We start from the raw sequence: 14,746 nt of genomic DNA, 5'->3' as shown, positions 1-14,746 counted from the left end.
ATAATCAGGATCCGTCGAAGCAAGCGTCATTTCTATTAATCATGAAGATGAACCAGGCTCGGAAAGTTCCATCAAATATTTGTATCTGTCTGATTATTAATTTAACTGCAAAAGGTTTAGAGGTTTTTTATTGAAAATTATGCAGAAAATTATGCAGTTTAACGTCTCATTGCCCTCTGAAATGAAAGCATGGTACAAATACGCAAAAAAAAAAAAAAAAGAAATCATGAAATCAACTTATGGACCAAAATATCTTCTAAGCTTTTGACTCATCAAAGTAGCCCCCCCTTTGGCAGATACCAGAATCAGAATCGATCAGTTGGTGGCGCTAATGCACCATTTTGCTGTTTGCCAACCGCCAATAAACAATATAAAGAAGAAGAAACCTTATTAATCCCAGAGGGAAATTTAGTCGTCATAGCAGGAAATATACAACGAACATCAAGCGCTCACATAAAATGAGCGTAGAAACAGATTTATTGATAGATAAATAGATAAATATAGAGTTATAGGTATGAATGTAAATATAAAAGGACAAATATATGTTGTGGTGTACAAAGTGACAGGATGCACTGAGGTGTGATTCATTCACATGTGTGGACTGGTGGGAGGGTCGTGGTTTATTGTCCACAGCAGATCTCACAGATGAACACACCCGTGGCTCTTTCTGCAACAGAAATCACCTTTGTCACAGCTTTCATGATCCAAATGCTCACGTTTTGGTCACAATTAGCTTCACTGAAAAAAAAAAGCTGAAGAACACAAGTTCAGATTTCTTTATGTTGTCGTGGTCTTTTTTAAACTTGGACATAGATGTAAATCATTTAGATGTTAACACAGCACGTCCAGCACACCGTGACAGTATTAAAGGATAATAAACATCACTCTCCTCATATTCTGATTCTGTCTTCATTGTGTTTTAATAAAGAGAAATTTATTTTGCTGATTTGTGTTAGTTTTGCCAGACAACTGAAAGTGTGTGAACTCATCACATAGCAGGGCTCTAGAGTGCGACCAATTTGGTCACAAATGCCACCAAATTTTTCAATGGTGCGACCAAATGTTTGAGTGTAGTAAAAACAAAAGAAGTATGCAACTCTGAAAGTCTCCATGTGGTCAACAGCAGATCGTGGTCTGAACCAATCGAAGATGGTCTCTGATTGGCTGTGGTCCAGTTGAAAGTGCAGATAGAGAGGTGAGGAGCTTGAATGAAGCCATATGATTCATTAAATCCTGACTTTTAAACATAAATGTATTTGGCCAGAAACGCCAGAATCTCAGGTTAAAGCTCACAAACTATTTCAACAAACGGTAAATGAAGCAGGAACACAGATTCTGCTCAAAGACGTAAACACACAGCGCTGACCCGACGCATCAGAATCAGCTTTCTCTTTCTCGGCTTTCTCACGACGGCCGTACACGGACACGCCGCCGGGGCTGAAAGCCGACAGCTCGCTGATTCTGATGCGTCGGGTCCGCGCTGTCTTTACATTTTTTTGTGCTTCTGAGCAGCAGGTTTTGTCTCTCCAACCAAAATTCACTGAACCAGCAGCAAACTAGCTTCACATTTGATAAACGTCGTCATGACTTTTGCATTTTTGTCTGTGAAGGTTCTCAGTCATCCAGGTCATCCTGGTCTAAGGAGCGTCTGGACTTCTTTCCAAGAGATCCAGACGCTTTTTTGCTTCCACCACGATAAAGATCACACTTCATGCACAGCTCTCTCTCTCTCTCTCTCTCTGTACTTCAAGAACAGTTTCACATCTCAAATCTCTGTTTTCTGTATTATTCATTTGCTTATTACCCATCAGTCTACCATTGTTGTTGTTTTTAATATATACTTAAATGTCCTCGGACAGGAAAGCCTAATTTCTGCTGTTCAATACTGAAGAAATTTACACTTTTTAAAATGATGCAAAATTGCAGAATATTTTTAAGCTTATCTGCTATAAAAAGCCAGACCAGGAAAATCTCCTTCATGTTTTTCTGTGTTTTATTCTCAGTTACTTTCACACAAAGGCATCAGCTGTGATGTTCACATCTCTGATAAAGTCTAGTGTCACTACTGATAAATGATCAGAATTAAAATATTTCTGATTTAAATTTAATCGAATCGGGACCTCGTGAATCAGAATCGAATGGATTATAGAAATCAGTGATGATACCCAGCCCTGGTGAGCAGCCTGGGCCCGACAGAGGTGGATGTAGCTGTGGGTGATGAGAAAAGATGAAAAGATGAATAACTTTTTTGTTAAGTTAAGGCCTGATCCATCTGAAATTCATAGCCAGCTCTGACATGGAGCCATCAACCTTTGAACGCTGAAAAAGCAGCAGTGTATCCAGGAAACACACTGTATGCAGTGATAACTGCCCAAGTGTCCCCTCTACCGCTGCCTTTCAGGTGCAGGCAGCAGCAAGCAGGTCGTCAGAGGCTGAAGTTTAACATTACCCACAATATTACCAAAGAGTGCCAAAGCACTTTAAGCACAAGATTGTTAGTTAATCATTTACACATCAATATTGTCTTTATGGACAGCAATTCTCCCCACAGAAAAGTGCACATGTAAAACTGCGGTGTTAAGCGATGTGGTTGAAAGATTTTGGTGCGCCAGTGCAACCGTAGCAAAAAGTTAGTCCAGAGCCCTGCAATGAACGGAGTAAGTGGTAAAGCATCACCCAGTTACAAGAATCAGATTCGTTCATTCTTTTAAGGACATTCTTACCCTGTGAAACTTTATTCTTCATTTCCCTTTTCTCTACTTTCATTCTTGGAATTAGAGAAGAAGTGTTTTGAAAGTGTACAGTTACCATTAATGTGCTGTTCGTAAGTTTCTGGGTAATGTTTTGTAAGGTTGCAAGGCTAAGAAAAGTGTCATTTTTAGTTGTGTTATTATGCAGTGTTTCTGATAATCCCACTTCTGTCACTGTAGAGAAGAATATATATATTTATATTTACAATATATTTGTTTCAGCCAACACCAAACCTCTGCAGGTCGCTGCAAAAACACAACAGCCTGCATCAGGTTTCAGCTTTAAAACTGCGCAGCAGCTTCATTTGCGAGACCGCCATAAGAGGAAAACTAAACCCAACCACGGTGCGTCAGTGTAAACAACATTACTGAAGAAGAGATTTTCCTCTTCTCCAACTAGACAAATCTAAAAAATCATAACAATCATAAAAATAGAAATCTTTGAAATGTCCACACCACCAATACAATCATTAACTTTTTTGGTGGTTTGAGAGCATTTGATAATGTAGAAAACACAAAATACAGCTGAGGTCGATGGAAACAGCACGAGTCTGCATGCATTTGGCTACAAACCACTTCATAGGGCAAATTAAGGATTTGGCTCAGTTTATTTTTATAGAGTCAAATCAAAACAGTCATCGCCTCGATTTGATATGTGGAGGTGATACGCAGGACTAAAACACTGCTCACGTAAATGCAAAATGTGTCGTTGTGTCTAATAATTATGGACAAAATGACTTCTTAATTGTCAGGATCCGAACAGTACGGAGTACACAGGTGTTTAATACAAAAATATGAAAGATTATTAACGAAGCCAAAAACTTAAACTGGCAGACCAATAAAAGAGGTCGACTCAATAAACCAAACTCAAGATAACATCTAAGAAAACCTCAAACAAACACGACTGACCTGCTGACACATGAGGGAACTTAAATACTGGCTTAGCAAAACCAAATGACACACAAGGAGGAAATAAATGGATGCGATATAACCAAACACCCCCGAGGCAGCGAAGCATGTGGTTCAGTCCAAAGAGGCTGTCAGCAGCACTTCAGGCCAAAACCACACGTTTGCCAACCAGGAAGGAGAAGCGAAGCCCGAGGTCAACAAAGAAAGCTGAACCAATGCAACACAAAAGAGCTAATGTGTGTGTGCACCGTGTAAACACTGTAAGGTGTGGCGCACACACACATTTAATAATTAAACTTAAACTAAAGTGAAACAACAAATGGTGAGCTGTGGATTTTAACATGTGTGGCTCGCCATCACATTTATCCTAATTTAAGGAAGTGACAGTGGAAACTCCCACACACGGTTACCCAAGGACACACTGAGTGTTTGGGGGAGGGGAGGGGAGGGGGAGGGGGGATAAAAATCATCATATTTCCCAGAATTACAGGTTGAATTTTAAAACACTATAAATTACTTATAACATATATTTTTATTATTTTTATAACAGATAAGAAGCTGAGCTCACGTGGTGTGCAGTATGATGACAAAGGTGAAGCAGCACGTGTCTGAAAACTTTATTGTTGCTCTGTTATTCTCAGCTGTTTCTATGAACAGTCAGTCAAATCTGCACCATAGTCCAGTGAAAATGTACTCAGAGGGATTTTTAATAATAATAATAATGGATTGCATTTATATAGCGCTTTTCAAGGCACCCAAAGCGCTTTACAATACCACTATTCATTCACTCTCACATTCACACACTGGTGGAGGCAGCTACAGTTGTAGCCACAGCTGCCCTGGGACAGACTGACAGAGGCGAGGCTGCCATATCGCACCATCGGCCCCTCTGGCCAACACCAGTAGGTAGTAGGTAGGTAGGCAGTAAAGTGTCTTGCCCAAGGACACAACGACCAGGACAGAGAGCCCAGGGATCCGGCAACCTTCCGGTTGCAGATGCGCTTCCCAACCCCCTGAGCCACGGTCGCCCAGTGCACTGTAAACACATCTCAGCCCAACAATGCAGATCTAAAGATAAAACAGAGTAAACAGAGCAGTCGGCAGCTGGTCTTTCCTCCGTCTCTCTCTTCGACTACGTCCACACCGGCCCGGATAGATTTGAAAACAGTGTTAACGTCTGAAAACACTCTGCGTTTTCACAGAGTTGTGCGTCCACACTGAAACGGCCGAAACGTCACCCTTCACTGTTTGCATAAAATGCAAGAACGTGGAACATAAAATCAGCCTTTATGTGGATGCTGTGTTACTCTTTCTCCAAAACTCACAAACCAATCTCTCTGGGGTCATTGCATTGATAAACTCTTTTGCAAGAATATCAGATTACTCAATTAACTGGTCAAAATCTACAGTCCCTCCGATTAATTGCTCAGGATGGCTAAAACATACCTTCTTAGATGAACCTTGGCTAGATGTAGAACAAGCACTTTGCAATAATCTAGAGATTTCAGACTATTTATCAGCTCAAACATCCAACAACATGAATGCTTCAAAAGTGTCAGCATCAGCTCTTCTCTGACAGCATGGTGGGAGTTTCTAAAATTGACGGAGTCTTCATTAATCCAATGCAAACGTACACCTATCTGGAACAACCCTGACATATTACAAAACAATAATATGATAAACTTTTCAGATTGGAGTGGTAAATGAATCAAATACTTAGAACATATACTAGAAGGAACAGAATTTATTTCATTTGACAGACTAGTTACACAATATGGGATCAACAAGAAAAGATTTTTAGAATATCAACAACTTAAATCCATAATAAAAAAGAAATTTAAACCGGGTCAAGTTGAACTACAAACACCACCAAGTGTGGTTCAATTTCTTACTCTTAAAACCCCAAAATTACTTTCCAAAATATACAGAATGCTTTCTAAAACAGATGAATCAATATCACTTCCTATTGCAAAATGGGAAGCAGATTTATCCGTTAACTTAGACCAAAACCTCTGGTCTCAGATTTGCTTAAAAACCTTTCATTTAATTATAAATCCCAGTGTTGGGTCTGCGCTTCCACAGGCCCCGCTGGTTTAGAGACTTATTCCCGTTAACGACAAGCAAAGAAACCAGACGAACATCTTTAACTGGTTTTTACTTGCTAGCAAGGGAAGCCCGCTCGGTGTCTCAGGAAAGCACTCTGAATCCAACCACAGACGACCTCGACTCAGGCCTCCGCTTGCCGCCTTTCATTGTAAACAGTTACAGTACACACAAGCACCTCCCATTGTAAAACCCCCTATGTTCACAAAAGATAAGGCACTATGTGTGTATGTGTGTGTATGCATGTGCGAGAGTGTGTGTTTGTGTTTGACTTCCTGCCCACAAAAGAGTCATAAAAGCAGAAAGCTTACTAACCAAGAAAACAGAACCCTCACACAGATGTATGATAAAACACTATGACCTCCCCCACCGATCGCGATCATGACTCAAGAGTTGGGAGTTCGTCTTGTAATCGGAAGGTTGCCGGTTTGAGCCCCGGCTTGGACAGTCTCGGTCGTTGTGTCCTTGGGCAAGACACTTCACCTGTTACCTACCAGTGGTGGTCAGAGGGCCCGGTGGCGCCAGTGTCCGGCAGCCTCGCCTCTGTCAGTGCGCCCCAGGGTGGCTGTGGCTACAATGTAGCTGCCATCACCAGTGTGTGAATGTGTGGCTGACTGTAGTGTAAAGCGCTTTGGGGTCCTTAGGACCAAGTAAAGTGCTTTACAAATACAGACCATTTACCATTTTTTGTTTTGTGCCCTTTATTACCGTTCCTCTTCCCCGCTGTTTTTCTTTCCCGCCCTCTCTTTCTTTCTCCCTTTTCCCAGTCATGTCTGTCCCGTACGTAACAACTGAAAATAAAATAAAATAAACAATAAAAACAAAGGTCAATCAAATGGACAGCAAGGCCGGGATGGTCCACTTGGTAAAGTAAATCTGTTGGGCATCTTTCTTTGCCTTTAGACAATAATTCTGATGACAAAAGATCCAAACGGGACAGGCGACAAAATGAAACAGCCGAAAACGCTGACGTTCCAGTCCCGCACATGCGTGAAACGCATGAAGATTCAGCCTGCCTCATTTCTGTCTGCTGTTTATTTACTTTCCGGCAAAATGTCGAGGAAAAGCACCGAGTTTTTTAAATGGACTAACAATGAGGTGGAGTTGTTGCTGCGAGTAAAACAAAAGTACAAAGTTGCAAAAGCGAGTGAGAAGCATCTACAGACTGATATTAATCTTTAACTGGGCTGTAAAAACTGAGAGCAAACAAAACAACAGCTGTATAATGCCCTCTGCTATCTTTGGTTAATTGGTCACATGACTGCATCACATGACTAAAATATGTCATCGTTTTTCGAAAGTCTCCGTTTTCGCTGTCCACACTGCGACGCAAACGCACCGTCTTCAAATGTATTTGTTTTCGAGAGCGTTTTCAAAACGCTCTCGAAAACAAATACATTTGAAGACGCTGCTTTTTTCCTTCAGGGAAAACGCAGCATCTTGAAAACGTCGTCTCAGGCTTCCTGTGTTGTGTCTCCATGAGAGCAGCACATCTTAATTCACAAAGATCTCATATTAAACACTTAATCATATGTCCACAGTGGACAATGTAAGTATATGTGATTATACGGTGAAGCTTCGAGTGGCCAACTTGTTTGTGTCACGCAGGAGAAAACAGACTCAGACACAGACCAGCTGAACTAGAATAGCAATCACAAGTTTATTTACAAAACACCACGTGAAAGTATATAAAGTGTACAGGGCTGATATTCAATGGTCCAAGGGAAAAGGGGAGAAAGTCCAAAACATGCTGCGCTCGTTCACTCTCACTCCACGCCACGCAGGGAAACAGATCAGGATTATGGATGAGTCCGAGAACCTATGCACAGGAGAACTGCAGTTAGCATAAACAGAGAAATCACACGAGAAACAGGATTGGAGAGTACTGACAGAGTAACTAACTAATAGTACTGCTATTTAAGCTGAGCCCTCAGCTTAAATAGCAGTACTATTAGTTAGTTACTCTGTCAGTACAGCTATTTAAGCTGAGGGCTTGGCTTAAATAGCCCAGAAGTCCAGGTAAACAGGTAGATTCACGGCAGGTGCGTGGGCCAAGGGCGGGAGCCCAGCTGAGCTCATGAGCAAAGGATAGGCTAAGACGTCACCACAGCTGACTGGTACAGTGCCTGTTTCACTCTGCATACTCGTAGAAGAAGGACAGAAAATTATAGGTAACGATTAATTGCAGAGTGGTTTAAACGTATGGTGAGTGAAAGAGAAACACTCAGAGCATCAAACGAGTACCTCGGTCTATCGTCGCGTAGCTGAGGGAGGATCCAGGGTCACCTGACCCACTGCAACTATCTGCTTTATCATAAAGGAAAGCAGTCTGTTGCTGACGAGTATAAAATAGCATTTTTGCACCAACAAGGCGATTCTCAAAGTGCTGTTGGCCAAAAACTTGGTAGATCTCGTGTGGTGCGCAGTGTGCTGTTAATAAACTGGGGAAACAGGACAAACGTCTAAAGAAGAAGTGGAGGGCTTTAAAAATATCTGCAGCATTTAAAAACTGTGTCCATAAGAAATAGAAAAAAAGGGAAGAAGTGAAGAGTTAAAACATCTTAAAGAAGTCCAGTCACTTCCTCTCCAAGCTCCTTAGACTGTAACGTATGTACGGAGGTAGTCAAGAGTGTCTATGGCTGTTTGTACAGCACAGTGCTTTTCAGACAGCAGTGTTGGGTATTTTCTCAAAATGTGAGGAAATGTAGATGCAGAGAAGTTTGACCGACTGCACAATACTGTCTGTAAACCATTGGTTGGCAACAGCTTCTTCTTTCAACGTGACAAAGATCAGAATCAGAGCTGTAGAGGAAACCACACAATGGAACTAACCAAGGACAGAGTCCAGAGCTCAAAAGTATGTAAGCGGTGTAGGATATGCAACAAAATGCATCCAGCATCTAAAGAAGAGCTTAGACGTGTCCTTTCAGAAGAAGGAGAACTGTTCTCAAAGAAATTACAAAAGGTTTTGCTCAAAAGATTTCAGGCTGTGTTGAAGAATAAAGGGAGTCAAATATGACTTTAAATATATCCAATAATGTCAAGTTCATAAGAACTGTAAAAAGTCTGTTTTTGCCTTTTAAACTGTGCTTCCATATATGGTTGGACATGTTGTAATCAACTGTTGCACCCATTTTTCATTTTCCTAGCAAAGTATGAGGAAATGAAATTATTGAGACTTTTGCCTAGTATTGGAAAGACCCTGTGAGGAAATCCTTTTTCCTCCTGTCAGTTGTGTAAGCTTTAAATATAACATTTGCTTTCTCAGTGGAAAGTCACGGAAAGGAACCAGAGAGAAAGAGGAACGGTTTCTTTTAAGAGCGGGATAAAAGTCCTCACACCGCTCAGACCTGAGTTTGTCACAGTCGAAGCTGAAGTTATGTCTCCACAAAGGTAAATGTTCATTTCTACATCTATTTTCTATTTTATTGTACAGCTTTGAAACTGAATACGATGATTTTCAGATCAGTCAAATTCTCTGTTTGATGCTGGAATCATATCAAAATATTTTATTATTATACTTTACTGTAAACTTTAAATGGTGTGCATTCAGGCGGTGCTATTTTTTGGAAACATAGTTGTGCTAAGATATTCCTGCACAGTAAACGGTCGTGTCTTTGAATGACTTCTCTTATTCATGTTTTCAGCACATCTGTGGCTGTGTTGATTGGGACCATCATCGTGTCCCTAACGAGACCGGACTGCACAGCTATCAGGGAAAACAACGAAGGATTCAAACTCTGCGTCACATCAATGCGAGGCGTCAAAGACCTCTCACATCTAAACATCACCAGTGTTCCAAGTCTTTCCAACGAAACCCAGTATTTGGACATCTCCTACAACGTCATCCAAACGCTGGAAGGAACTGAGTTTTCTGGACTGTCCCAGCTTTGTTTTTTGAACGCAGCTCACTGTGGACTTCGGGAGATTTCAGCCACAGTGTTCACCCACACACCAGCACTCAAAATTCTCAACATATCTAACAACGACTTAGCTTTCATCCCTGACATTTCCTTGAAACAGCTGAAAATTCTCGATCTGGCCAACAACCGGTACACCAGCTATGAATTACCGGCATCCTTTCAGAACTTCACACAGCTGGACTTCCTGTCTCTGGGTAGCACAGCTGCTCTGTCAGTGAGCTACGGTGACTTTGATGCCCTGATGAATGTTTCTGTTCAGCATCTGGCTTTGGGAGCAGGAACTCACTGGCAAAAGTATGAACCTGGTTCTCTTGCAAAAGTCAAGTCTCTCAAAAAACTGTCCCTCTTTGCATCTTTTTGTGGGACCTTTGGGATGTTTGAGAACCTCCTTGTGGACTTGAATGTGACACAAGCAAAAATGTTGCGATTCATCTCTCTATTTCCAGACAGCTGCAATGTGAGCGACGACCCCTTTAAGAACCTGAGAACAATGCCTTTTATTCAGAACGTCACCTTAGAAAACACCTGGATAAACAGCACCTTTATGGTGGTGTTCATGAAGAACGTGTGGCGTTCCCCTCTCCACCAGCTCTCATTTGTCAACATCACTTACAACGAGGACACACCAGATGGCTTTCATTTACCGCCCATTAATCACACAATCAATCTTTCCTCAGTTATCTTTAATGGTGTGAATCATTATCAATACAGGTATCCCACGATAAACATGAGCTTTGAGGCCGCCTCCAGACTGACCTATTTAAAGTTCTCTGGGACTGGAATGAATATTTTACCCTGCAGAGTCATGACTGCCCTGCCATCACTGCAGATTCTTGACCTGTCAGATAACCTGCTGTCAGAGTCGGGCTTCTGGTGGACTCCGTGTTCACGCAGCTCTGTTTTTCCCAAACTGCGGAAGCTGTCTTTAAGCAGGAACCGCTTCAGCAGTCTTTCCTTTATCTCTCAGAAGACACATCAGATGAACTCACTGGAGTCTCTGGATCTCAGTTTCAACTCCATCCACTTGGATGGGGACTGCTATTGGCCTGCTCAGCTGACTGAGCTTCGCCTTGGAAACAACAACCTGGGCAACAGTGTCTTTGCATATCTGTCATCAGACTTTGAGAAGATCGACTTGTCAAAGACAGGAATAACGTCCATAACGCAAAAGGATCTGACTCGATTTTCCAAGCTGACACATCTTACTCTTAGCTCCAACAGCATCCAGGTTATCCCGGCAGATCTCAGTGTCCCAGCTCTGCTCAGTCTTCACATAGACCAGAATGCTATCACATCTATATCGAGAGAGGTCTTGGCAGGGCTTCCCAGGCTTCAGAAACTCAAAGCTGGAGGCAATCCGTTTGTCTGCTCGTGTGACTCCTATTGGTTCATCACTGCTTTCAACAAGTCCTTGTTAATGGACTGGCCCTTAGATTATACATGTAACACACCACTGTCATTTGCAGGTCTGCCTTTGTCGGAGTACAAACCCAGTGAGCTGTCGTGTGAGATGTGGCTTCAAGCTGCAGTTGCGCTGCCCGTGCTGATAGTTATATCTGCAGCCGTAGGTCTGGTTTTTCATAAATGTGATGGAGCGTGGTATACAAAGATGTTGTGGGTCTGGATCCGGATGAAAAGGAGAGGCAAGAACCGTTCCAATATTTTGAACAACGCATCATTTAGTTATCATGCGTTCATTTCCTACAGTAATCAAGATTCTGACTGGGTGGACGCCCACCTGGTTCCCACTTTGGAAGGTGCTGGATTTTCCCTATGTGTCCACGAGAGAGACTTTGTCCCTGGAGAGTGGATCATAGACAACATCATCAACTGTGTTGAGTCCAGCTACAAGACGCTGTTTGTCCTCTCCAAACACTTCGTGCAAAGCGAATGGTGCAACTACGAGCTCTTCTTCGCTCAGCACCGAGCCATCAGCGTCCATCGGGACTCGCTGGTCTTCATATTATTGGAGCCCATTCCAACAGACTCTCTTCCTAAGAAGTATTTGAGACTCAGGAGTTTGCTGAGGCAGCAGACATACCTCGAGTGGCCGAAAGATGACAGGAAGCAGCAGACTTTCTGGGCAAGCCTGAAATCCACGCTGCATATTGCAGACAAATCTGTTGTTCTGAAAGACATTGCACTGGCCATTTCAGATACAGTACCTCTGGTTGCACACCAAATGTAAGTCACAATTTTATTCAAGCATGACATGTGCACATACTGATGCGCACAATGAAACAGGTTTGGGTTGATGATAAAAAATGGTTTTTGTCAATAAAAAAATGAAAACAAACCATTATAAACATAATCAATAACTGGTCAATATTACATCTGAAATATTTCAGTATTTCGATGATCATTTGTATTTTGCATGCAGAGAAATGTGGTGTCTGTTCTGATGTGTCTTTGTGTCTCCATCTACTGTTTTTAATGACACTTTGCAACACACAGCAAGGAATGATGATGCTGCACAGCACAGGTGACGTATTTGTCCATAAAGCACCAAATCACAGTCATCTCAAGATGGTTTGTATTCTAAAGTAGAGACACTACAATAATACAAAGAAAACCCCAACAATTGGTGACAGTGGGAAGGAAAAACAGGCTCTGGGAGGGGCAAATATCTGGGTTAGGAGAGGAAGACAAAGACGCAGTGTGAAAGAGAGGCAGAGATTAATAATTACTAATGATTAAATGCAGAGAGGCGTATAAAAGCACAGTGAGTGAAAAAGAAATGACTATTTCTGAGTCATGCTCTCAGTTTATGTTGGCAGTCGTTACTCATCGTTGTACAAACTGCAGAGACGACTGTAACCACAATGACTTTAGAAGACTGAATGTTGTCCGTGTGAATAAATATATGTTCTTTCCACTTTTTGATTGGTTATATAATGCTAGGTTATGCTGTTATGTGTCACTAACTAGGTTAGTGGTTCTTAACCTGAGTTCGATCGAACCCTAGGGGTTCGGTGAGTCGGATTTTAGGGGTTCAGCAGAGCCTCCGCTGTGACATGCACGGCTCATTTTGTGCACCAGTAAAAAAACATATCTATGTCTTGAATTTGAAAAAAATCACATTTTATTTTTCACTAAAGAGGGGTTCAGTGAATGCGCATATGAAACTGGTGGGGTTCGGTACCTCCAACAAGGTTAAGAACCACTGAACTAGGTGTTTTATAGAAACTGTCATCAGTAGATTATCATTTTATCTTTGTCACGGCGAGTAGAGTGAGCCGTGTGGAAATAATAAAGGAGGATACAAACGCAGGCACTTGTGAAGGTGTGAAGGTGGTTTATTAAATACGAAATAAATATAGACAAACAGCAAATGGAGCATGAACTAAACCAGACTGGAAACAACTAAACTACACAGCACGAACCTGAACAAGAACGAGAACGAGCAGAGGAGAATGACGATGGACAGCAGGGAGAACTCACGGGTGAGACATGGCGGATACACAGACGGACCAGCAACTACAAAGACAGAGGACGCGACTTAAATACACACAAGCTGTGTCCCATTTCAGGGTCTGCACGCTTGAAGTACGCGCACTATGTACGGTGCGTACTATAAGTATGAGAAGTGCGGAAGTGAGAGGCTTGTGAAATGGGACGGTCTAGCCTTCGTCGCGCTGTTCAGGTTGCCTAGCAACCATGATACTAACCGCGAGAAACGTCTCATACAGCTTTGTGTGACAGAAATGAAGGAGAAAAATGTTTTGTTGGTCAATCATTTTTGTCATGACATCACTTTGATTAGTTGAGTATCTGAGGCTGAGACCACAGGACTGTAAAACATGATTCAAGGGCTTCATTTCTGTGCTGAACAGTCATTTAAGATTAGCTAGTAAATAATAATTAGTTAATGTTGTTCATGAGACTAAAATCATCTCACTGTGGTAATGTAAATATAATATGGCCAATATTATAGTATTGTCAGATTATTATGATATATATATATATATATATAAGGCTTTACAACTAAGTTAACGCTGTAAGTACAAACGTCACTAATGTCACATAACTTTGCCGACATGTGGCCAATAGTAATGTTTTAATGTTCTTCATTATTAAACATTCGCACATGAATAAGTGACGTCATATTCAGTACTTACCTTTGACAGTTCACTCTTGGCCGCTCCCTTCTGCCGTATTTTGCGGCAAAATTATCCACACCCACCGCCGCGCTATGAATTGTGGGATATATGGGACCACGAAGCGTGCACCGGACCACGCTTGATATTTGGGGAAATCGACGGCGCATTTGGAGTATGCATTTGAAGTACACTTCGAATTGGGACAGCCGTCGTCGCGTGGCGGTGACGTAACCGCACTTAAAATGCGTACTTCAAGCGTGCAGACCCCGAAATGGGACACAGCAACAGACTCACATGCAGGCACTGCAACAGAGGGAACAGAGACAGGGCAGACACTGAATTGGGACACAGCTACAGAGAAACACAGGGAGATTACACACAGGTGGAAAACACAGCTGGACCTGATTAGCCTGACGAGACAGGGGAACAGTAACACCAGGGACCAACAGAGGGAGCACCAACCCAGAAGCCCAGCATCCAAAACCCCCAAACACTAATAATAATAATAATAATAACAATAATAATAACAACAATAAACTCAAAACACTGGGTCAACAACCCAGGACCATGACAGACAGAGCACTGCCATGAAACTAATAAAACTCAATTCATAATTCTTTTTACATTTCTTTGTGGACATTTGCTCATTTGGACCACTTGGTGGCAGCACTGCCTGCAGGAACACCATCATATAAACGTCCAGTCTCTTTTTTACCACTTGGTCCACTCTGCTGTGAAGAAGTGGAAATAATCTGTTTGTAAATCCTATGATGAATTATTTTACTTATTAAAAACACCTCCATAAATGATCTCACTCCAGTCCACATCACATCAGATAAGACCCTCATGCTGCTTTAAACTTTAAACTTTTCAATTCATTACAGATACCGTGTTGCCCAATTAAACCAGCAGCCCACACCTGCTCTGTGCACTCACACAGGCTGTAGAACAGAGTTTAGTG

General features: G+C 41.9%; 1 protein-coding gene across 1 annotated transcript; it reads left to right on the top strand.

Annotated features, from left to right (window-relative positions):
• Positions 1 to 8,990: 8,990 nt before the first annotated feature.
• Positions 8,991 to 14,114, top strand: LOC146499880 (toll-like receptor 1). The gene is made up of 2 exons (XM_085138441.1): positions 8,991 to 9,155; positions 9,410 to 14,114. Exons 1-2 carry the CDS (start codon positions 9,142 to 9,144, stop codon positions 11,871 to 11,873), a joined length of 2,478 nt encoding a protein of 825 aa, XP_084994567.1. The 5' UTR covers positions 8,991 to 9,141; the 3' UTR covers positions 11,874 to 14,114.
• Positions 14,115 to 14,746: the final 632 nt, after the last annotated feature.

Source organism: Neolamprologus multifasciatus, chromosome 17, assembly GCF_963576455.1.
Source record: "Neolamprologus multifasciatus chromosome 17, fNeoMul1.2, whole genome shotgun sequence".
NCBI lineage: Eukaryota > Metazoa > Chordata > Actinopteri > Cichliformes > Cichlidae > Neolamprologus > Neolamprologus multifasciatus.
The sequence above is the reverse complement of the archived record's forward strand: the minus strand, read 5'-3'. Positions and strand labels throughout refer to the sequence as shown.